The sequence below is a fragment of the Typopeltis vanoorti genome, chromosome 7, assembly GCF_054136105.1.
Source record: "Typopeltis vanoorti isolate ZY-2024b chromosome 7, IOZ_Tvanoo_1.0, whole genome shotgun sequence".
Classification (NCBI taxonomy): domain Eukaryota; kingdom Metazoa; phylum Arthropoda; class Arachnida; order Uropygi; family Thelyphonidae; genus Typopeltis; species Typopeltis vanoorti.
In genome coordinates, this window is record NC_143555.1 from 78,476,307 (window position 1) to 78,502,144 (window position 25,838).

The 25,838-nt window shown below is 35.4% G+C and overlaps 1 protein-coding gene across 2 annotated transcripts in view; it reads left to right on the forward strand.

Moving 5' to 3' along the window:
- LOC150104801 (sodium- and chloride-dependent glycine transporter 1-like) overlaps positions 1–14,511 on the forward strand; it is a 211,450-nt gene extending 196,939 nt beyond the window's left edge. For both annotated transcript variants that reach the window (XM_090395361.1, XM_090395360.1), the window contains exons 12-14: positions 794–894; positions 4,769–4,936; positions 13,123–14,511. In XM_090395361.1, the coding sequence (XP_090251487.1) occupies positions 794–894; positions 4,769–4,936; positions 13,123–13,356 (503 nt within the window). In that variant the 3' untranslated portion in view covers positions 13,357–14,511. The remainder of the gene's footprint in view (positions 1–793; positions 895–4,768; positions 4,937–13,122) is intronic.
- Positions 14,512–25,838: the final 11,327 nt, after the last annotated feature.

The window sequence follows — 25,838 nt, forward strand, 5'->3', positions numbered from 1 at the left end:
TGACTCTGTTGGGGAGGGCGTGTTGTTTGCCACAGGGAGCAAGTTACTATTGCCAGGACGTGAACATCGTGGCAATAGTAACTCGCAATTTGAGTAAGAGAATTCATACATAATATATAATTTATTGAGAAATATATACATTTAAAATGATTCCATGTGTTAATGCATAGCCAAAAATTGCCATGTACCCCCTGGGGGGGGTATGTGTACCACAGTTTGAGAAACACTGTCTTATGGCAATGCATTCATTTTGCTTTAAAGAATGGAAAGCATGTAATTGTGCTAAAGGACATATATAATATACAGACACTGACAAAAATCTCAGTAGCAAGGTTTGATTGGGGGCAGGGGGGAATCAAGAATGTCAAACTCAAATGGAAATACTTTTTCACAAGCAGAGCAGATCCTTATAATTGACTATGATCCAGTTGCACTTTAATATTATTATAGGATAGTTAATTTTGTCCAATCAAATATATATTCACTGGACCAACCAAGCAATATTTCTAGCTTACTTCATGTGCTGTGGATAAATACTGTGTTTTGCACAAGGCTCAAATAAAGGTAATAAATTATTACCTTTATCTGATATTTGTTACATCAGAGTGCTAGCTAGTGAAAAAATCTGCAGACACACTTCAACAGTACTGAGTTATAAATTTTATTAAAATAATATTATAAACAAAACTATGCAATAGCACAGGTGCGGAAAGTCAGATTTTATATATTATTTTCAGTGAGAATAAAATAATGTTACAAGTAAATATTAAACATCTGTCTTTTATACTAACAGGAGCTGACCGGTTTATGCAAGATATTGCTCTAATGGTTCATCGTGTTCCTCCATTGTGGTGGAAATTATGCTGGTGTTTTATCACTCCATCTGCTATTCTTGTAAGTAAAATAATGATTTGTGTGCAATCATATTATTAATATTATTATTACAGGCACCCTTACTGAGTCCCATGACTATAGATACTACACCATGTGCTATATATTTAGTCTGCTAATTTTGTGTTCTCTAGCCAGTTTTGCCATTTCGTGCGAGGTAAACACAAAGTTTTCATAAAGAAAACACTCCTGCAGCACAGAGAATAGAAGCTTCTTTCCTCTGTTTTATATTTTTGAAATGAGTATACTGATGGTACAACATAATCAGGCATACCCCCCCCCCCCCCAACTTGTTATAGAACCAGAACGAACAGTGAAAATTGTTGTCATTTAGGATTATGGCCAAAGCATCCTAATAGCTATAATGGCTATGAGGATACTGCATTCTGCCTGTAAGTTGTGTATGTTCTTCTGGCTAGTTTACCTGCTTTGTAAGATGAAAAACTGTGAAAGGTAAGCTACATATAACTGCATCATCATATAAACATTTTCTTTTACCAGATTTCAAAGCATCAAAGCAGTGTCTTCATTGCACAAATTTCAACTGTGGCAAAATACTCAGCCAATTAATTAGATTGTTGCAGAAACAATCCGATTTTAACAGAAAAAGGAACTAACATCCTATCAGGATATCTTTCAAGAGCTGGATAAAAACAATATTAATTCAAAGAGGTAAAGCCGAATGTGGTCTCAGAATGAATGGACAGTATTCTCTATTAATATTCCTTCATGTAAGGTAGTCTGAGAGATACTTTTGGAATAAACATCAGCCCATGAAACACTCCCCCAAACTCAAATAATTGATTGTTTTAATTTGTCTAAGATCTGGGAGACAGTCATCTAAGACTACATTTAGTTTCACTTCTCTGAATCACTTCATTTTTACCCAGCCCCTAGTGGTTTGATAGCCTTGATAGGAAATTAGTTTCTTTTCAGTTACAATTTGTATTGTGAAGATACTGATTAGAAATCCAGCAAAGTGTGTTATTAACCCTATACATTTTTTATTTTGTTCTCCTGGTGTCATAAGGTGAAGCATGGTTTTGAATAGCTGGTTATACATTTTTCCTTTCCATGTAAAATAACCTGGGTCTGTTTGGTGAATTTGAATAATTCAAATATGTCAGGGATTTCTGCAAGTTGTAATATTACCTCAATTTTTGGGGTTAAGATTTTTTTTTATTAAGTAAATGGAAGTATGTTATTTTGCAAACTGTTTGGCAAGTTTGTCTATACTGTCATATATAGGAGGGAGGGAGGGGAGTATTTGACTGCAAAATATCCTCTCCTTGTGAATCCCTATATATCTGGGGGTGGAGTTAGTTTTTTAGTAATTTTTTTAAAATAATGTATATGCTTTTTTCCTTTTGAGATTTAGTAGGGTTCTGATTTATAATTAAGATCCACTTTTCTGCTCTACTCTGTTTGCTCAGTAATGATAGTTGTATTATTTTGCTGTTTGGCAAGTTTATCTATGCTATCATATATAGGAGGGAGGAGAGGTATTCAGCTCCAAAATTTTGGAAACAAATGCCCCCCCCCCCCATGTGAATTTTTTGACCTCCATATCTGAGGTGTTAGTTTTTTTTAGCAGTTCTTTGGGCCGAAATGTATTTTTTTAAAAATAATTTATATACTTTTATTTTTTTCTTTTGAGATTTAATAGGATCCTCATCTATGATCAAGTATGTAGAGGAGTCGTTCATTTTTCTGCAATATCCTAGTTACATTACCCTTAACTGCTTTGATTATAAATTTTTTTATGGCTAATATTGCTCTTTGAAAATTTAAATTTTGATGAAATGCTGGCCACATCCAAATGGAAGACAAATCATAAATAACCATGTTCAATGCTAATCATAATTTCTAGAATAGGTCCTTGTCCAGGAATAATGGCAAAATTGGTTGTGATGTTTCACTGTTAGAAGGCTTTGAAGTTTTTCGTGGGACAGTTTGGACTTTTTGAAATTCTTTTGTTACTGCAGTTTCGGAGATTAACCATAATTCTGGATTCCGTATTTCAGATAATTCTTCTTAAACATAATGGTAACGATAATGTTAAGAGTTCTGGCAATGTGGATGCGGACTTTATATTCATGGATGAATGCTCAATTCACCTTTGTATAAATACATTGGACTTTAGCAGAATGACACTTTTGTTTGAAATGGTATTGGCAGGCATCTTTTAATTAAGGAAAGCCTGTAAAGCTGTTGTACAACTTTTAGCTTTCACTTACAGATTAGGATCCTACTAAATCACAAAAGAAAGAAAATATATAAATTGTTAAAAAAAAGTTGCACCTTGGCCTAAAGAAATTACTATAAAACTAAAACTTGACCATGTTAAACCATCCCATACATATAAATCTCCCTCACTTTAAAATCTTATTAAAAAACTTAACCTGAAAGATTCAAACATTATGATTAGCTTTTATATTACTTCATTATTTACCAGTGTATACCATTCACAGAGACCTTTGATCTTATTTACCCCACATTTCCCCTTTGGTGCCGTATTTTTCATGTGGTCAAAAATACGGCACCAGTATGCAGCTCCATGGTAGGAGTTCTAGTACTAAATTCTCCCTTCTTTTGAGAACGTCATTTATCCTTAACAAGCCCCCAACCAAGTAGAGAAACTATAACAACGAGAACATCAGTTACCTATAAATATACCATCTTTTCTCATTACACATGCAAAAGATGAACATCTGATTGGAAAGATATCACTCTTCTTTATCCAGAATGGTTGCCAAAATCAGTGAGGGGAGGAAAAAAAAAACTGTTCAGGAAACATTCTTGTTGCATGAAGGATGTTTCAATATCACTTGAGAATTTCAGTCATAGTAATCCTGCACAAAACTAAACTTTTCTCAAGGAGTAATAAAGTGGAACCTATTCAATTTTCTTGACAAGGAGTGGCAGCCATAAGAAGAATTCTCATATGTTGGCATATCATCTAGCAACATAGCTACACTCAGACTGGTTGTTGAGCCCCTGATGTGGCAGTAAAGAGAATGAGAATAAAGACCACAAGTGGGCTAATGTCATCACATGTAGCCAATGATGAACATGTAAAGAAATCCAACAAAAGTTTCTTAAATTGTTTGAACTTATTTACACCATGGGTTCAAGTGAAAGTTCTTTTAAGGAAGAAGTAGAAGAATTTCAAGCCAGGCAAGTTAAAAGGACAAGAATAATATGTTTCTGTTCAAGACATGGATTATAGGCATTGCTAACACCATCTTTCAACACAAAAATGTGTATAAATTTATAGGAAAAGAAAAATTGTTACAACCTTCAGATTGGTCCAGGAGTACAGGGATATTAATCCCACACATGTGAAGTCCCAAAGTAACATGGCAAGTAGTATGGCTGCTCATGTCCTTAAATGATTAGAGGAATGATAGTGGATCCAGCACCCATGAAAGTATTTATTTAAAAAAAAAAAAAGGGGGGGGGGTCCCCCCATTCTCTATACAATCAAGAATTCATAGGGAGGTTTGTTAAACATTGTAGTGTAGTGTAAATTCACATTGAGACTATTTGTTGACCAATTATTTTGCTCAACAGACAGTTGAAAGTTAATCAGAAAGCTTAAAATAAAAAGGAAGAAAAGTTGTTTTCTTCGAAATTAATCTGTTATTTGTCACAAGTATATTGTGTATTGAACTACAGTGGGAGAGGAGTTTGATGGTACAATTATGTGGTGCTGTACCAAAGTTAGTTGACTAATCCATTCAAATGTAAAGTGAAGGTTTCAATAACTGTACTTTTATGAAAAGTTAAGTATAAGATTTGATTCTGTTACAGAAATACACAGTGCCCTTTACCTAACATAAATATTTACAGAAACTTTTTTCCCCTTGCATTACAGTGTCTCTTGTTGTTTATCTTCATTAATCACCGAGCAGTTACCTACAATGATTACATATATCCTGATTGGTCAATTTTTCTTGGTTGGCTTATGGCAATTTGTTCACTAGTGCCCATACCATTGGTTGCTGCAATTCAGCTTTACAAAGCAGAAGGTACATTTAAACAGGTATGTTCTTGTTTTATTGTTTTCTAGGATAGCTTTTAACTGTTAAGAGTTTTCACACAGACTTTATATATATGCAAAAAAGGAATATGGAATGATATTGCAAAAATGTTAGGACTTGCAGATATGCAGCAGAAATCTATATTGAAGTAAGTCTGCTGTAACAATATTTCTACCAAAGTAAGAAAACATGTTTTCTAAATTTCATATAACCTTGACAACATCGAATCTACAGTTCAATTTTTTTTTCTCTTCAAGTCATTAGGCATATTACCTGTTACAGTTTATTAAAAAATATTTTCATCATTGATGAGAAGTATGCTCAAACAAATCACAGTAGATAATGAATGACTTTTGCTTTGCATTTGTCTGAAGTGCTATCTTTTGTATAATTACTCATTGTGAATTAAACTCTCTCTCTTTCTTGAAATTGAAAGAACTGCTAAAAGGGAAGTTAGTGGGTGGATTTGTCAACTAGGTTAACAAAATTTAATTACAGCCACATTACACAAAAAAGCTCACAGAAAAGTAATTCCTTCCCTAATTTTTTTTTTACTGAAAAAATTTCATGCAGTGAAATGGAATTATTTGACAAGCAATTATATTCTTTGTTTCAATCCTTTACCTAAGCATAACCAAACAAACTTTTTGTGTTATGATGCAATAAACATTATGATGAGGTTTAGTTACTACCAAGACCTTTATTGAGATTTCATCAGTGGGAACTAGCTCCAAGAAAATAAATTGATGCAGAATTTGTGTTCTATATATATAAGTAGAAAATGGTGTATCACCATATTATTATTATTAAATACTCTGGATCAGAGATAATTGTAGAAGGTTTTTCTGTTCAGTTACAAAGCATAATACAGAGAAACCCCCCATTCATCATTCTCTCACATATTTTGTCTGCCTTTATTTTGGTCCAGGAACTAGTCCCACATGAATAACGCTATTTTTTCATGGTTCCATCGATCCTCGAACTGTTGTTTTATCGCATCAATAGTTTACAAATCACGCTCCTAATGTAACATTTCTCCATGCTTTTTTTTTATGTACTCTTTGCTCTGCTTTTTTCTTTGGACTAAGTGAAGACTGTTGTCGAGAGTAATGCTTCATCACAGACTTCACTGCAAGTGGTTCTGTGTGTTCTCATGTGCTAAATAGTTTCATTCGTTATCCTGGTTTAACCATTTATGAAGTAATTCGTTCCTGTTATTTATTTTATTATCTTTCGACCATGTTCTAACCTAAAAAAAGCAAGTGAGAACTCTACACCAGTGATTGAAAATAGTGGAGAAGAGGCCTTGAGAGAAATGTATTTGCTCTAAGATATTTGCAAAGGACAAAACCTGAGAGCAGATACAAAAATGTGGTAATGCCAGTAAGGAATCGACGTTCACCAAGTTGGAAAGCGTACTCTTCATGTGGTACCAGCAGACATGGGCATCGAATATTCTAGTTGATGAAGATGATTATAGCTCAGCTGAACATAGAAATTTTCAATGTATCAAACTGCTGGATAACAAGGTTTAAGGACCAGTATGAAGAAAGTAATGCAGTGGACAGCAAAAGCACAGAAGCATGGCTGGAAAGAATGCCATCTTTGTTTGAGGTCTATGAATTATGTGATATTTACAACGCAGATGAGACAGGGCTCTTCTACCACGATGTGCTTCCTGATAGAACCTCGGCTCTCAAAAGAGTCTTATCATGGTAGAAAAATCTAAAGATAGACATTGTGTTAACACCATGATGATGAAAATGATAAACAAGTACCAGTTATCAGAAAATCTCCAAAACTGTGATGTTTCTCTCAAGAATATAAAAACATTTCTCACCAAATACTATGCAAATAATGAAGCGTGGATGACTGCAGACATTTTTTCTTCACTTCTATATTCATTAGACACAAGCATGTGTGCACAAAACAGGAGTATTCTCCTCTTTGTGAACAAATGTGTTGCACATGTAAAAGTTGTATGGTCCCAGCGAATTGTACAAGTATACTATAGCCCCCTTGATGCTGTCTCATTGAAACATTTGTTTGCTTAATAGTTGCAGGCAAAGATACAAAAAAAAAAAAAAATATGTTGGAAGCACTGTGGCAGCCTGTGAACAATCAAAAATGTTTTTGGAAAGGTGGTTACATACAGGGAAATCTTCAGGATACACTGACAATTTCAGTAGCATGAAGCAACAAATTTGAGGACTACAATTCTGTGGGTAACCAGTGGAGAAGATGACAAACTCAAAGTTGTGCCGAATTTTGTTGAGACACATGAAGCACTGATGAAAATAAAAGCCTTCTTTTATGCACAGCACAAATGACAGAGATCATGAAAATATAGTCATACCCCGACTTACGCAGGTTCTTATGTATACGTATTCCCGTCCCACTTCACGCCTCACCACTAGTCGTATCTTTCAGGCGCCGGCTGCATTTGCCAGTGTCGCACATGCTGTGAACAAGCACTGACATGTTTCGCACAGTCTCCATTCATACACGATTTTTATAGTCTACAAACCTTGCGATTGTTTAATGTTATCACATAAAAAATAATGTCATACAAAAGAAGCAAGTCCGATTCTTCTACAGCTAGCAAGAAAAGGAAAACATTGACTTTGGAAACAAAATTCAACATTATTAAGGATTTTGAAGGCGGAATCAAAATTTGTGAGCTAGCAAAGAAGTTCGATCTACAGGAACCCACAGTAAGAACAATCATAAAAGAATAGTTTACAGATTTTGAAGGACATAGATTCTAACGAGGAACGAATTATAGCCACAAGGAATAAAAAAATCATTAGCTTGCTATGAAGAAATTTTGCGTGACAAGAAAAAGACATTATGCCGTCAGACAAATCTATTAGATTTTATGAAACCATCGAAATAACTTTCTTTTTTTTTATGTACAAAAAACTACCATTATGATTATATTTCTTAAAAAATATAGGTGTTTTTGTAAACCTTTGGTCCCAATTGTATGTTTGTATATATAAATTACATGAAAAATTATACCCAGAGTTACGCGATTTTTGTTGGTCCCACCTACCGCGTAACTTCGGGGTTTTACTGTATTCTAGGCCTTGAAAGATCATACTTTGAATTGAGGCATAAAGTTTGCACAAATCAAGAAGTAGTGTTTTAAATATACCGTATTTCAGTGAATAATAATCATCAAATTGTTCTTCTCCATTCCCCTAAAAAATGATGAATCAAAGTTTCACTATATATACGTTGTAATCCCCCATAACTGATGAAGCCATTGATATTTCTATGAATGATGATCTTCAGAGGGAAAGGAGCTTAAAATTAACACAGGTGACATCAATTGCCACAAAGAAATTTAAAATAAACAAAACTGGGCCTGTTTAAAAGTTCATCTCTGATAGGATTCGCAAAATAAAAAAGTGGTATCATACACCATTGTTCTGAATTGAAAGTGGCTCATTTCCATGTTAAGAATGTAAATTTAAATTAAATTACATAACCTCCATATAGTCAGACAGAAATGTAGAGAACTGAGGTTGACCCACCATCCAATCCTCATATTCCAGTTGTGCATCATGTTACTGGATTCAAAACTAATAAAAATGGGCAGGGAGTTTGGGGACCCAACTGACCAAAGTGTATTCTGTATTGACTTTGACTTGCAGCTACACATGCACACAAAATATGGTGGTATAACATAATTAGCTGCCAGACCCAACACAGCTGAAAAAAGAAGTAAAGTTAGCAGAGATTTCAGAAATACTACGCTGATGTAAACTTTAGCAATTTACAATTGATAGCAGTATGTCAACCTTTGGCTTTGATCATCTCATGCACTTCGAGGGAGGCTTTCCATCAAGACATGAGCTGGAATTTGTCTCCATTCCTCCATCAAAACAGCACTGAGTTCAGCAACAGATTGAGGATGTGTTGCTCTGGACCACAATCATTCCAGTTCTTTGCACAGGCCAGGGCAGTCGTTTAACACCCATCTCTTCATACCATAACAGCTACAGCTTTGTGGCATGGGACATTGTCATCTTGATACTAACATGGGTCTGTTCCATAAAAACTCTGCAGTGTAGGTAGCACCTGATTATCCAGAATATCGAAGTACTGAGCTGCCTTCATGGAACCACGGACAACGACCAGTGGTCCCACCAAACCTTACTGTGGTAACAAGTTGTTCACCAGGCTGCCTCCACACCCTGCAATCAGGTGAACCTTGATTCATTGTACTGCTTTCCACTGGTCATTTGTCCAGTTTATACACTCTTTGCACCAAGCAAGAGGAGCTGATCCATCGAAACCCAGTAAATGGAGTTCTTTTAATAGTGTTAGTGTTCACCATGGTGTTACTGGTGCTCTGTGCCGATTGTAGCTGGTTTTTGCATGCCACCCATTTTGACATCCTCCTCCTGTCAGTCATTTTTGGTAGCTGCCCGAGGTGTTTTCCTGCACTTGTGATGTAAGAAGTCTACATTTGTTGATCACACTGCCAACTGTTGATTTTGGATGCTCCAGTTGAGCGGCAATGGCACATATGGACATGCCACTGATGTGAAACTCTTGAAGTCATAGAGTTCATGTCATGTTACCATACCACCTGTATTCAATTGCTACAATTAAATATTGCCTCCTACTATCTGTACACTGGTTTTTATGTTATTAACAAACCTGGAATGTTCCATAACTTCAAATAACGGAGTGTCCAGACAATTATTGGTAGATAGTGTGTATACATAAGCCACTGAAACTTTTATTTAATACCATGATTTCGGTATAGGCATGCAACTGCCAATTTCCTGCACATAACTCGGTGAGATATATATATATGTATGTGTGTGTTACGGATAATGTAATAAATCCAGTTATTATTAATACTTCCCAACTATTGATGGTAAATGTAATAATTCTCAATATGCTAAGTTTGTGGGAGAGTGGGGAAGTACCACGTGACTCCGGCTTTGGAAATTTATTTCTGTTGGTTTTTGATGTACACTTAAACCCACGTTGATTAAGTGAAAACTTGTGCAATTTGTTTCATTTGTTTTTAGTAGATAACCATAATTGACAAGTTCGTTAATTGTCAGCTGGACATGTGTTCATAATTTTGTGAGCCGGCTCTATCAATTGGCTGTTTTCATTATGAAATTTTGCGTATGGTTTTCAGAGAAAATTACACGTGACTCCCGGCTTCATCTCCCTGCCCTGGAAAAAGCTTGGGAGAGGTTGCTTTTTCTTATTTATGTCAGTTGCTAGTAAGTGTGTACATCTCTCCACATTTTCAGTGATTTTACCTACCCATAAGCATAATGGGAGATTTAAAAATAATGATAACACGATTTAACGACCAATTAATATGTTGAGATTGAAAAATGGGAAAAATAATCAGTTATTCACAAGAGAAGAGTATTATTCGTTTTTAGCAAAAGTTAAGAAGAACAAAGAGAAGGATTCTGGAAAACACCCAAAGATTATCAATGGTTATGAAGATATGATACTGTAAAATTTGGAAATGTTGAAAAACTCGTCGTACCTGTTAAAAATGAAAGAGATTCGATTATGTATTACACTTTCTTGAAGGAAAATTTTCAGTTAATTCATGACACTCATATTGCCATTGGCCATGGAGGACGAAACAGAATGATGAAAGAGCTTAAAGAGAAGTATAAGAACATCACAGTTGAAATTGTTATGATATATCTGAATCTTTGTGAACCCTGCCAAAAGAAATTGAGCATTCCAAAAAAGGGGCTTGTTGTTAAACCAATTAAAAGCAGTGAATTTAATTTTAGATGTCAGATTAATTTAATTGATATGCAGTCACCAGCCGATGGCGATTATAAATTTATAATGGTTTATCAAGACCATCTTACAAAATTTGTTCGATTTAGAGTTTGAAAATCGAGCTGAAGAATTTGCATATCATCTATTGGATTTATTCACAATATTTGGAGCCCCATGCATCTTGCAAAGTGACAATGGCTGGGAATTTGCGAATAAAATTATTGAAGAAGTCTGCAGAATGAGCTTAAGATTGTTCATGGAAAACCATGCAAAGTCAATCACAAGGCTCGGTTGAAAGAGCAAACCAAGACATTGAAAAAATGTTATCCACATGGCTTGAAACAAATAAAAACAACAAAATAGTCGGAAGGGATAAAATTTATTCAATTTATGAAAAACAGAGCACATCACTCTGGAATAGATCGCAGTCCCTATGACGCTATGTTTGAAAACATACTTACCAGCCGATACTTGTCAGAAATCACAAGTGAAGAAGATCTTGAAATGTCAGAAGATAATTTCAGAGAGGGAAAGCGGTATTAGGACAGAGAACAGTGACGATGTGGAAGTGGAAATAGATGATATGACTGAAGACTTATCTGTTGGAGATCCAAACAAAAACAGAAATAAGTGTTAGCCAAATCGAAAGAAAAACAACTTCTTCTGAAACAGGAACGATCGACAAGGAAGATAACAAAATAAAATGTTAAATTAGAAAATAATGAAAAAAGCATGGAAAGTACTTCTTTTGCACTCAATGAAATCAGAAAAAATTCAAGAATCTCGAAAGTCTGCTAAGCAATCACTTAAGAAGCAAGCTGAAAAAATGTTATGGCTTTCAATGACCAAATTTCCAATTGCAAATGTAGGAGAAAATGTTCGGATAAGAATTCCAGACCGATAACCAGAATATTATAGCTGTTATAATTTCTATTGAGAATGAAAACCTATATAAATTAGGTACAAAATATGGTATTTTAAACCAACTCTATTCGAAGAACGAATTTACCATTTCTAAGGAAACTTATTTCAGTTAATGAAGTTCCTGATATTGAGATAAGTCTAAGAGAATATGCCCGCAAGAATTCTAATTTAGGTGGTCAAGATTTCCAATATTGCAATTGTACAGCCCATTGTAACTCAAATTGCTGCAAATGTAAAAAGTCAGAAATCATTTGTAATTCCAAGTGCCACAGAGGTCTTTCCTGCAAAAATAAGTAATTTGTTTTTAATCAGACAACAATATAATAAGGTATTTATCTCCTATTAAATAAAATATTTTTTTTTATGAAACATGTTTTTATTACATTTACCAGACTCCTAGGAATTATTAATAATTACCAGTTCATGTGATTAATTCTCGTAAATCATTTAATTTAACCTGGTAATCATTAATAATAACTGGATTTATTACATTATCTGTAACATATATATACACTGAGCCTTTTATCAAACTCTGAAAGAACCTTTGTTTTTCCCATTGTGATCAATACTATTGACATTTACGTACTTCTGCATAAAGGTTTTCATTTCAGTGGCTGGTACATGTATTTGCTACTATCAAGATATGGTACAATGCTTCTTGATGATAATAATGTGATTTATTCAGACAGTTTCATGTAGGGCAGCAGAGATGGTAACAGACATAAAGGAAAATCTGGTTCTTGTCGGAAAGACTTAAATAGTCCTTCCTACAAGAATCAGGAAATAAATCACAAACCTACTGAATAATCTTGCACATTCCATTGATTGTAAATAATATTTAGAATAGTAAATTATGCATTTGATTGTACTGCTTATATTTGTTGATCTGTTCTTGAACTCATACTGTGAGTATGAATTAATTCTGACTGGACCGAAACTATTACAGGTACACCACTGATTTTCAGGCACCCTTGGTTCCATAGCCTTGCTGGACAACATAATAATTTACCAGTCCACATTTTGCCCATATCTTTAAAACACCATCTACTGCAAATTAAGTAATTAAATAATTGATATAAATGATATAGTGCAAGTGGATTTTGACTTGTGCCTATGCTCAATATCACCACCACTGTAAACTATTCCTTGAAAAGAAGCCCTAGCTAGGGTTACATGCAAGTAAAATAAGCTAATAATCAAGAGCAGATATAAATAATTGAGCATGCACATGCAATGTGGAAGCCTAGTGAACTAACCAGATTATCACTAGAATTTCAAGTATGACCACGTAAATTTATCCAGACTAAAGGAGGTGCCAAAACATCAATGGTGTAGCTGTATTAGCATATCTTTTTACAGAACTACAATTTTAGCTTTGGTGTTATTATAACAGAATTAAGTAAAAAAAGTTTATACAGATAATATTTGAATTCACATATAGCAATCTTCTAAGTTTAATTAAGTGCTACATTCTTTATAGCGGTTGTTCAGCTGTTTACGGCCTACACCAGAATGGGGTCCTGCCATTGAAGAGCACCGTCTTCTCTACAAGAAAAGTTTGAGTATTGTTTCCAGTCGTTTCCGTCAAACATATGTTGCTGGACTTCAACCAAGTGAGAGCCAGACTTCCTGTGGCAAGTTGTCCATGAACACTGACACTACTCTCCAAGTTAACAGTGATGTAGTTCCCCTCCAATATGAAAGTGTAGTTTAATTAGGAAATTGAAATAGGGCCTGTTTTTTTTTTTCAATGTGGCCCCCTGGTGTATCACTCCAGGGAATGCTGTTGAGGAAGAGGAGAGCAGGGTTGGCTCTAAGCCTTCTGTTTTCCAAGAGCAGCAAAGGAAAGATGGCATGAATAAAGGGAGGAATCAGCATGTGTTAACAGAGGATTGCTGGGAAAAGTTATTGGGCTACATATAAAAATGAGCTTCAAAATTTAAGAAAAACCAGTAGGACCACCTCTGTCCAAAGAAAGTAGTTGCTGATTTGAACTGCCTTACCTTATCATCAGGGTGCTGGCAGTTGTTGCCCCAAGCAGGGCAGTGTGGAGTCACTACCATAGGTGGTGATGATTTTTTTTTTTTTTTCTTTTGAACAGCCAAGTAGGAAGAAGAACAGTTATTACACACCAGTATATATATATATTTACACTTTCTTTTCTCTCTCTCTCTTTTTTTTTTTTTTTTATTATTTTTCCATATATAATAATCTTTTCAAGTTAAGTTAGTAACATTCCAGACTGTAGTATTTATACCATGTACATAATATTCTGCCTTGAAAACTGTGATATTTGTGAGTCTCAAAGCAAACTTTAGTTACTTTGTAGATGTACTTTTTTGTATTACTACTACTATGCTTTATTTTTTACAGTGTATGGAAATGTAGCTTTTTTATATTAATTTATTTTAAGAACAAAACAGTTTGTAAATTCACCTTAAAAAAAGCAATACAAATGAAGAGCATTGTAAATTTTACTTTTTTCTGGAAATCTTTTGTATACTTAGTTTTTTTTTTTTTTTTAATGGGAGTTTCTTTACTGAAAAAGTTGTTGTAGGTACTGTTTCCATAAACAACTTTTTTCCCCCTTCACAGCATACATGGTACATCATGAGAGTAAAGTTTTAAGTTATTTATGAATATGTTGTTTTAATATTACTAGGTTACCTTGCCCATTCATTAGCAAACTACGGAGTTAAGATCACTGTGATAATTTTGCCCAACCAAAAATTTTGTATATGGAATACAGTTTGTACCTACATTGTCTGTTTGTAAACATTAGAATAAAGTTTCCACTGAAACTTTGAGGGTGCATTTATTGTAGTAATACATTCTAATTTGAAAAAAGAAAAACATTTCATGCTTCTCATGACACTATTTTTTCTTTGTGAGAATTTGTGTTGTTACAGTTTTGTATAGAATTACAAAATAACAAATAGTGGAAGCACAAATTAATTGGATTGCCATTGTCTAGGTAGGGCCTGCAAAACCTGTCTGCATGCATACAGAAACATCAGATTCTTGCAGTGTCAATTGAAAGTAGACACCTTGGTCTGATACCATGACCAACGGCAGAATACAGAATCATATAGCTTATTGCTCTGAATATATACCATATGTCAATTAATATATAATATTAAAAAATATCAGTTGTACAAAATTTAATTTGGAACTGCTAATTTGACTCAAACCTACACATTAAAATAGGCACTGAAATGAAGTACAATGACTTTTAGATTCTTAGAATGGCATACATAAATTCAGAAACAAATGGGGTGACTATTGGGGGTCTGTATTTTAAGTAAGAACTCTACATATTTCTGAAGTATATCTGAGATAAACAAAGGGAAATCAGTTGAACAGATCATTTCCTTTCACAGGTGTTTACTGGATTTGAGCCAAACGAGTAATTTTTATTTTACATCTTTATTTATAGTAGACTCCAAGTAGCCACAACTGAATTATAAACTACAGAAGATGGAAGAAAATTTTAAATCAAAGTGCCTTTTTGAAATTATTTTACCCAGGGATAGTACTCTGTTTTCGGAGGAAAAAGAAAAACCAAGAAATTTTTGAAAAAATAAAGCTATTGATTGCCTTTCATTACTTCTTAAAAGTTTTAAAATAACATCAACATTTATGAGCAGTCCTTGAAAACAAAAGCACAATGCTAAAGAATAAGACTTGGAGTAAGAGAACTATCTCAAAAATATCTGCACTGCAAAGCTCTTGTTTCTAAAGGCCGAAGAATTTTTATTGAAAGACTTCTGAACTAACACAATTTCTGAAGATTATACCGTGAATTCAGAAGAACCAGCTTGTGGCAATTTGTATGACTGACGATTTTGAGTAGAAAGAGAATACCCATTAAAATTTTCAAATCACACGCAAAGGGATCACATTGTAGCACTCAACAGGATAAAAAGAAAACATCTGTGTTAAGCGAATTGCATTTGAAGGAAGCTCTTTTCATGAATAAAGTTGAAACTTGGATGTCTTGAAATGTCTCAAAGACATCATCTGGACGATTTATTGGAAAGCTTGCAGAGGGCTGCAAAATTGATATTGCCAAAAAGTTTGGAATCTCACATAGCTCTGAGCAGCATCTGAAACCAATGGCATGAGTTCCAAATGTTTGCTAAGAAGTCATTCTCAATCTATCACAGAGCAGGAAGCCAGATTTTTGGTTATAAAGACATCTGTTTTCCTTTATCCACAGCTATATATTTTTATTTTTGAATAGAATGCAAGATCAACTGCTATTAACCACAACCCTATTTGCAACAAAGTATTCGCACGTTTCTACTGAAATGAATGCAGTAGAAACTGGGATTCCCTCGAAAAAACTCGCAACCATTAAACCACAGAAAACTGTACCCTGTAGAACTCTGACTATGAGCTAAACCAGCTGCCTACCAATTTCCAAAAGTTGACACCAAAAGAATTCCATGTATTTTCTTTTAAAAGGAAAAAGGCACTAAGAGGATTTAATTTTACATTGAATGGAGCAACACCATTTCCTAGATTTCTACATACAGTCAGTCCTTATTTATGACACAGTTCCATTCTTACGATCCTGTCATTCAGAAATCACTGTATGAACTATTAAAAAAATACATTAACAATTAGCATGCCTAAAATGCTAAACAATGTTACGTCTGTTTATAGGGAAATAATACAATGTACAAATTATAACATAAAATTTCTGTTAAAACCACATGGAACAAGTCTTCAAAAGCTGCTGTTTTATTATCTGGACAATATCAGAGGCAGTAGGGGAAGCTTTATGAAAAGTGTAGACCAGTGTTTCTCAAAGTGTGGTAAGCGTACCCCCGGGGGTATGCAGCTATGCATAATTAAAGGAGATTATATTTTTTAACAAACAGTGCAATTAGAGACAACCAGGATAAAACGGCACTAATGAATCACATCCCCTCTCCAACAGAAACTGCTGTATGTATGTATGTATGTATATAGACCAAGCAAAACCACATGTTTCCGGTGTAACACATGGTTTTGCTTGACACCACCCCCGTCGTTAACATGTTAAAACAAAGAAATATATAGTGAATGTGTTTCAGATGAAGGGAATTAGAACTTCAACTCAACTGTTGAAATGCTAATTTGTCTTTGGTTCGCGCGATCTTTTCTTAATACCGCACCAATCATATGCAGTTCTTCGCTGCTCTACATATCTCAAGTCTTGTAAATTACTGGTAATTTTTGCTTGAAATAATGGGAAAGATGATGACACCATTTGGGTAGATGACTTTGCCGATGCACACAAAGAAACTTCTTGATGCCAAAAATAGTGATAGCCAGTAGGAGCTTCTTGGTAAGTCGCACCATTTTCAGTTTTTTTCTGAAAACTTTAGTTTACAAAAATTCCCGCACGTATCTCGCAACACGTAAATACAGTATTTTTTTTAGCTTTCAAATTCTTACGTATGGAGATCATTGGTTAAAGATTGGATTTATAAAATCCCCAAAATAGAGCAATAAATATAGTAAATACAAGTAGCTGTAAGCAACAAGAAAATGTTGATATTGCATCTGGATCAAATGAAATTGATAAGTGTGTCGCCTGACATCTCTAGAGAACCAAAATTTAAAAATAAATCATTTTTTGTTTACATGAACATATTTAATTTTAATTAATTAATGAATTAGGAGGTACTTGGTAATAATGAATATATATATCTGAAGTTTGAGAAACATGGTCTAGATGGGTATGAGGTGATAGAAGTTCTTCAAAGTGAAAGTTTTATGTTTTATGAAAGGTGTAGACCAGTGTTTCTCAAAGTGCGGTAAGGTAAAAATATGACTCCTTTAATTATGCATACCCCTGGGGGTATGCAGCTATGCATAATTAAAGGAGTCATATTTTTCAACAAACAGTGCAATTAGAGACAACTAGGATAAAACGGCACTAATGAATCACATCCCCTCTCCAATAGAAACTGCTGTATGTATGTATATATGTATAGACCAAGCAAAACCATATGTTTCCAGTGGAACACATGGTTTTGCTTGACACCACCCCCATCGTTAACGTGTTAACGACGGGGGTGGTGTCAATGTCAATATGTACCAGTTTCCTTTTCTTTTTCTGCAGAAATTTCTCTGTGGTAAACAATTTTAGCTTGCATCTTAAACATCATTCTATCCACTTTTGCTAAATTTTGCTAAATTGCTCTATGTTGGGATCCAATTCCTCAAATAACTGAACTGCCTTATATTAAAGAGGCAAATGTCCCCTCCCAATTTTTTTTTTCTCACTGTAAACATTTTTAGACTTGGCTTCTTCTTGATTCTCGTGGAAAGGCTTAGACGTTGGTTATGCATTTTTACTAAATAGCTTAAGGAAATTACAACGTATACTAGGATATACATAATAAATTTTAATACACTTCCAATATTTCGGAAGTATCGCACGTAAGGCCCGCCATTAAGGTAAAATGAAGTTCCAAAAATATACATAAGGAAAATGTGCCATTACGTCCCATAGTAGATGGCATTGATTCCCCCACATACAAACTAGCTAAACATTTGGCCAAAGCTCTCGCACACTATAGTAGATGGCATTGATTCCCCCACATACAAACTAGCTAAACATTTGGCCAGAGCTCTCGCACACTATACTGGCAACACACCTTCACATAAAAAACTCAGCCCACTTCAAAGCTAGCATAGAAAACCTTACACTCAAACACACTGACGTAATAATGATCAGTTTTGATGTCTCCTCCTTATTCACAAATATCCCACTCAAAGAATCCTTAGAGCTAATCCAAGCTAAATAAATTTCCTCCCGATATCACAGCCCTATTTCAGTTCACAATGAACTCCGTTTGGCAGGGAAAATTCTACAAACAAATAGAGGGGACAGCCATGGGTTCACCACTCTCCCCACCCTTGGCCAATTTCTTTATGGATATGGAGACCTTGGTAGAAAAAGCCTTAGCCTCTGCCCCACAAAAACCAACCATATGGCTTCGCTAAGTTGATGTGTTTGCTATTTGGCCACATGGCTCCGATGCACTCCTCTCCTTCCAAACACACTTAAACAATCAATACCCCAGAATCAAATTCACCCTGGAAGAAGAAAAAAAACAACTGCCTTCCTTTCTTAGACACACTAGTCACTGCCAACCTGATGGAACCTTGGATTTCTCACTCAGTCTATAGAAAACCCACCCATACAGGCAGATACATTCGTCAACAATCACCACACACACACACAACAATATGGTGTCATTAAGACACTACACAACAGGGCTAAACTTATCAGTTCAAATGACAATGCCATAACCACAGAACTAAACCACATTCTCAACATTTTCCCAGCCAATGGCTACCCCCCCCCCCAAAATATTGAAACCAATTACCCCCCACCCCGAACAACATATCCATCACCATACCCTATATTCTTGTTACAGACCATATATATATATATATATATATATATATATATATAAAAATTGGCATCCCTTATCCGCTCTACTAAAGACCCCCCCCCCCCAGACCTACCTGGTGTATACCAGGTCCCTTGCAGCTGTAAGCTGTCCTACTTTGGCCAATCAGGCAGGACAGCTAATATCAGAATTTCAGAACACGACTACATCCGGTTTCACCAGTTAGTTTGTTGTGTTTGCATGCACGTGTCTTGTTTTTAAGTTCCTGTGAAAATGGCAATGTGATGCCGAAATATTGGAAGTGTATTAAAATTTATGTATGTATATCCTAGTATACATTGTAATTTCCTTAAGCTGTTTAGTAAAAATTGGCTTCTTCTTGATCTCCTGCTTTTCTTTTTCTCTCTCTTTTGCAACTGTCTGTGCATCTAGTTGTAAAACAATTACTAGAGAGATCTTCCACAGCTTCTAACAAATGTTCTACATCACAACCTTCCAGACAGTGCGGGCCGCATTAAAAATTTCAATGAAACCTACGGGCCACTAAGCTATACTGGAAAAACATAAAAAACATTGCCAATATTTGCGATAAGATGCTTTCCAGATTCAGAAGGAATGCTGTGTATTTGATACTTTACATAAAATCCTATAAAAATAAACTCAGCTTTAAGAGCATAGGTAGGAGTGGGTTCATGATAAGTAAATACAATCAATACTTGAAAAAAGATAATTTAATGAAGAAAACATTCAATGGGCAACTTGGCAATGTTTTTCCTTGACCAGCTTGTCGATGTTGGCATCAATGTTGGAAGTCCATATGTGCAGAGTATTCTTGAGATGTTGGTCCATAATCTGTTACCTCTTTAATCTGAGTTCTTGTCTTGGACTTCACATGCTTCATTCTGGAGAAGAACTGCTTACATAAGTACATAAGTATGTGCTTCCTAACAACGTGCACATCTTCAAAGCATGCAGGCGAAAATTAGGGGATGCATCCTCAGAAATGTAGTCTTTGTAAAATGTAAGCAAGGGTGCATTGAATAATTTTTCTCTCAAAGAAGAGTTGTTTTGGAGTTCAAGCAGCTCCACATTTGTACTGAGCCTGACATTTTGGCAGCATTGACAAAGACTTGGTTATGAAAATCACTAAATCTCTCTTCGAAGTCACTTTGCAACATGTGTATTTAGATCATTCATATGCAACGAGATGTCGGTCACAAAGGCAAAGTCTGTCATCCACTTCGGATCATTAAATTCCGCAATCGGATTCCACTTGGTTTGCATGAACTGCTGTATTTTGCTCCTTAAGTCAAAGACTCCTTTAAGAACCTTCGCTCTGCTCAACCAACGAAATATATATAATAAACCACATCGACGTGATCCGCTTCTCACTCTTGGTTCCAACACTCTTCGAATTCACGATTCAATTCTCTTGCTCTAATGATGTTGACGACAGTCACAATAACTTTCATGATATTCTCAAATCCAATAGTTTTTGTGCAAAAATTCTTCTGGTGGATTAAACAGTGGTAATGGAGGAAATCTTTTCCTTCTAGTTCAGGTTCTTTCCGTAGCAGTGCAACAAACCCTTCGTTCTTTCCCACCATAGCAGAGGCACCATCAGTTACCACACGCTCGAGGTTGGTTAAGCTGAGGTCGAAATGCTGGAGTGTTTTCTTGGCAACTTCAAGAATATCAGTGCCTTTCGTCATTCCCTTCATTGGTACGAGTACTAGCAGTTCTTCTACCACATTAAATTGTTGATCAATGCCATGGACAAAGAGAGCCAGTTGTGCTGTATCCTTCACATCTTTGCTCTATCTAAAGCAAGTGAATATGATAAATTTGGATGACCGTTGTTTTAAAGTTCCTTCAATGTCACTGACAAGTTCTTCGACATGTTGTGCTACAGCTACTCCAGACACTCAGTTTTTTAAACATTTTTAAACATTCCCTCTGTCCAGGCTTTCTGAACTATGCAGTGCAGCCACTGTAAGACTCTTATCTTATACCACCATACTTCAGCATTTCTGGTCGAATATCATCTACTCCTGCTGCCTTTCCACATTTCAAGCCTTTGATGGCTTTTTCTACTTCAAGTATGGATATGTATTCCTGACTGCATGCCTGGTCAGTGTTTTTTTATCACTGTGCTGTCATCACTGCTTGTTTCATTTAGCAGTTTTTCCAAGTAATTACTCCATACTTCAAGGATATCTTTTTCTCCTGTTTTCATTTCACCTTTATCATCTCTAATTCCTTTTACAGCACTCTTTCCTCCATTCCTAAGCTTCTTCAACAACCTCCAGAATATTTTGCCACCTTCTTGATATTTATTTTCTATATTCTTGCCAAAGTCCTCCCATGACTTTTGTTTAGCTAGTTTTACACACTGTTTAGCTTTCTTACATTTGTCTCTGTATTCTGTAAGAGTAAAAGCTGACTTATTTGCCAGAAACTTTTGATATGCTTTCTTCTTTTCCTTCACTGCCTCTTTAACTTCCTGTGTCCACCAGGGAGTTCTGATTTTTTTATCCTTGCACACAACCTCACCACATGCCTCTCTGGCAGAATCAATCAATGTTTCCTTCAGAGTTTGCCACTGAATATCCAAAGTTTGATTCCTGTTCTCAAACTCTTTCATTTTCTTTTCAATAATTTCTGTATTTTAGTCTACAGTTCACATCTGAGAGCTGCTCAACTTTTATTCGCTTTAAAACTTTCTTACATGTTATTCTTTTCAATATGAAATTCAATTTTATCCTGCTCAAGACTAAATAGTGATCACTTCCAATTTCAAATCCTCTGTACACTCTGGTGTCCTGCACCAGGGAGAAAACATCACTATCAACAATAACATAGTCAATGAGACTTTTCTTATTCCTAGCCTCTTCTCTCCATGTGAATTTGTGCACATTTTTATGTTGGAACATGGTGTTAGTAATAACTAGTCCATGTCCTGAGCAGAAATCCAACAGATATTTGCCATTATTATTAGCTTTGCTCTTTTCTCCAAATTTTCCCAAAATATTTTTGTATGTCTCACAATCATTTCCTACTCTGCTATTTAGATCCCCAACAAGGACCAACTTTTCCTTTTTCATTGTGTCAGTTGTTTTTTCTAAAGCCTCAAAAAATTCCTCCACTTCTACCTTAGTAGAACCTTCTGTGGGACCATAGGCACAAATAAGTCTCATTGTCCAGTTCCCCATTCTCATATTTGCCCACATTACTCTACTTGAGACTGCCTGCCATTCAAGAAGATTAGCCTCGTATTTTGTGTTGAATACTATGGCTACTCCTTCTTTTCCTTGATTGTCATTGCCTGAATATAACATTTTGTATTTATTGCTCAGAAAGATCTCACCAGTTTTGGTCTTTTTTGTTTCAGTCACCCCTATTATGTCGATCTGGTACTTATCTAATTCCTCAGCTAGCTCCATTTCTTTGCCATTCAGGCTTCTTACGTTGATAGTACCGATCTTTAACTCTGGTGATGTTGAGTTGGGGTTTGTTTTCAGATTTGTTCCAGTAGCTGACTTTTCGCTGTTCGCCCTGGTTCCCTGGCGAAAACAACGGGGGCCTTGTTTAACCGGGCGACGCCCCAGCCGGCATGAAATTTTGTCATGTTGTACCATCATTTTTTATTTTGGTTTAACCAATAAGAATACAATTTGGTCGGCTAAATCCCAAATTGTCAGCCCATCCTCATTCGTTCAGTATCAAAGTAGATACCCAACAGGGTGCACCACGAGAAGGTGAGGATCGGACATTAGGTCAGAAGCCCTGGTCGGTTCTCCGCATTCCTTTAAAGGCTATGTGGAGGTCTCCTCTCAGTTATACAGCTTTGACCCTTAAGCACCCCTTTTTTCAGTATTATATTATATTATTACATAACTTACTTTGAGTATGCTTCACTCTCTTCCCTCTGCCTTTTAAACGTACCTTGCTGGCATTTGGAGACAGTTCACTTTGTCCACACGAAGCCACCCTTGAAGGTGATCGAAATTGGACACATGCTTTGTATTCTTTTGATACTGACACTGACTCACGACAAATTAAACACTTATTATCCACTGAATATGAATGTCTCACACTAATGAAAAAAGTCTTGGCAATATAAAACCACAATACGCTATGGCTGACACGACGAACCTGTGTGCACTTATACACGAATATCACACTGTTCACGACTGACTGTGGATGAGATTCTATTATGTGAAAATAAAGTATCGAGAACCTTCGAGATGTATCTGGAAGGCACTAGACAGCACACTCGAACTACTGCTTCAGCCATCTACCTGCGATGTTAGTACTAGTACTTAAGTAACGCTTGGCCCTGGTAGATGGCCGAAGAAGCATGTATGCACAGCATTCCTTGTGAGTCTGGAAAGCATCTTACAATTCTAAATACTGCAGTATAGCTTAGTGGCCTGTGGGCTTCATTGAAATTATTTTTTATTTAATTTAATGTTAAGTAGTTATTTTTTCAAAATGGCTGGCAGGCCATGCATTGAAGACCCCTGCTGTACATCATTCATTGCCAACAACCAATCTCATGTAAGATTTTGTCTCTGTTGAATCGAGCAAAAATGTATACAGCCAGGATATGAGGTAAAGAAGCTGCAAAACACTGCCTTTAATAACATCATCCAAAGTTTTACGTAGTCTCCCACTAATATGTTTTGCAACTAAGTGCTGACTATGAAGAATGCAGTGAATTGTAATGATATTTGGAACTACTTTTATTTTAAATGTGCTATATAAATCCTCGGTGACGACCAATCATAGCTGGTGCTCCTTCAGTTGCATATGCAATAATATTTGTGACAGGAATGTTTTTAGCATTAATATAGTCTTTACCAACCTTAAAAATTGTAGAACCTTTTGTGTCAATTTTCAGTTGTTCAGCAAATAAAAACTCTTCAAAAGAATTTCTGCATTAGTATAACGCACGTAGGCCATTAAAAAAACTTTGTTGTCACATAAAGTTCTCATCCGAGTTGTAAAGAAAATTCTATGGGTTTTTTTTAATCATCACAAAGTTTTTTTTTTTCAATGTCCCTTGCCATTTCTTTAATTCTTGTTGATAATGAACAACTGCTGAAAGGAATCTACAGCGTAATATTACTTTTACCTGGGCCAATCATATATGGCATTCCACATTTGGCAATTATTTTTGAAAGTTTGTAAGACACAAGTCCCTTCTCTTGTTGGTTACTTCTGTACTGCGACCAACCATTTAAGTCCAGGACGATTTTTAAATTTAGTCTTTAATTCGAGAAAGTACGAAGATGGTTTGAAAAGTTCTCGGCCTCAATCATAGATGGCAACACTATTGGAAAGATTTCTTTTTTTCTAGGTTGGTACATCTGTCATAAGCATCCATGAAAAATTGCAAGTCATTCTATCAAGTAGTTTATTTTATACAGCTGTCTGAAGCAAAAGTGTTATTTGTATACCTTGAAATGGATAAAATTGAGTATCGTGCGGTTATAAAATTCTTTGTAAAAGAAGATTTAACACCAAAAGAAATTCATTTGAAGTTCATAAAAGTTTATAAGCACTCTTATCTTTCGTTTTCAACAATTAAGAAATGAGCTACCAAGTTTAAACATGGCCATACCAGCCTTGAAGATGATCCACTTGAAGGATGTCCAAAAAGTGTAACAACACCAGAAATCATTAATCAAGTGCACAAAACTGCTGAGACTATAAGCATTTCAAAAGAACGTGTAGGATTTTGCATGAAGAATTGCATATGAAAAAGCTTTGTGAAAGATGGGGCCATGCTTGCTCATAGCAGATCAAAAACACACTCGCATGAAAATTTCTCAACAGTGCTTGGAGCGTTTTAACAAGAATAAAACTGATTTTGTGCATTGATTTATTAATATGGATGAGACTTGGATTCATGATTACACACCAGAATCCAAACAGTAGTCAAAACAGTGGACAGAAGCCAGTTGTTCAGTGCCAAAGAAAAGTTGGTTCCATCAGAAGGAAAGGTCATCGCATCTATGTTTTGGGATGCTAAAGGCATTTGTTTATTAATTATCTTGAAAAGGGTAAAACAATAAGGGAATATTATTCCAATCTTTTAATCAGACGAAAAAATTCGTGAGAAAAGACCCGGTTTGCAGAAGAAAAAAATCGTCTTTCATCAGGATAATGCACCTGCCCACAAATGGGAAAATTAAGGGATCTGCACCATGAACTGTTGGAACATCCACCTTATTCCCCAGATTTAGCTCCCTCTGACTTCTATCTCTTCCCAAAACGAAAACTCTTCCTCGCTGGTCTGCGTTTTTCTTCGAATCAAGAGAAGATTGCAGATGTAGGGGGGAGGGTATTTTGCAGATCTTACTGAGAACCACTACTGAGATGAGGATAATGATGCAGGAGCATCGCTGGAATGAAATTATAAATTCGTTTTTTCATTGTTAGGTTGGCAGATAGGAGTCAGGAAAAGCAGCAGATAAAGCTTACAAAAGTAGGGGATTCTGCTAAAAAATAGCCCTAAGTAATTATTTTCAACATAGAAAAATTCAGACCAAAAAGTGGCCCAATTACTTAACTTTCAATGTAAAAATTCTAAAAAATAAGTAAAGTAGCAAATAAATTTTAATAGCATTGCCAGACATACAATATTCTGAACAGTGTTCAAAAATACAATATAAATATAGATGTTAAATTAAATACGGAGTTTTTTGCTTTTATTATATTATTAATATTAGTATTATTACAAAGCTTACTGTCGAGGTTAAAAACCACTCATGTA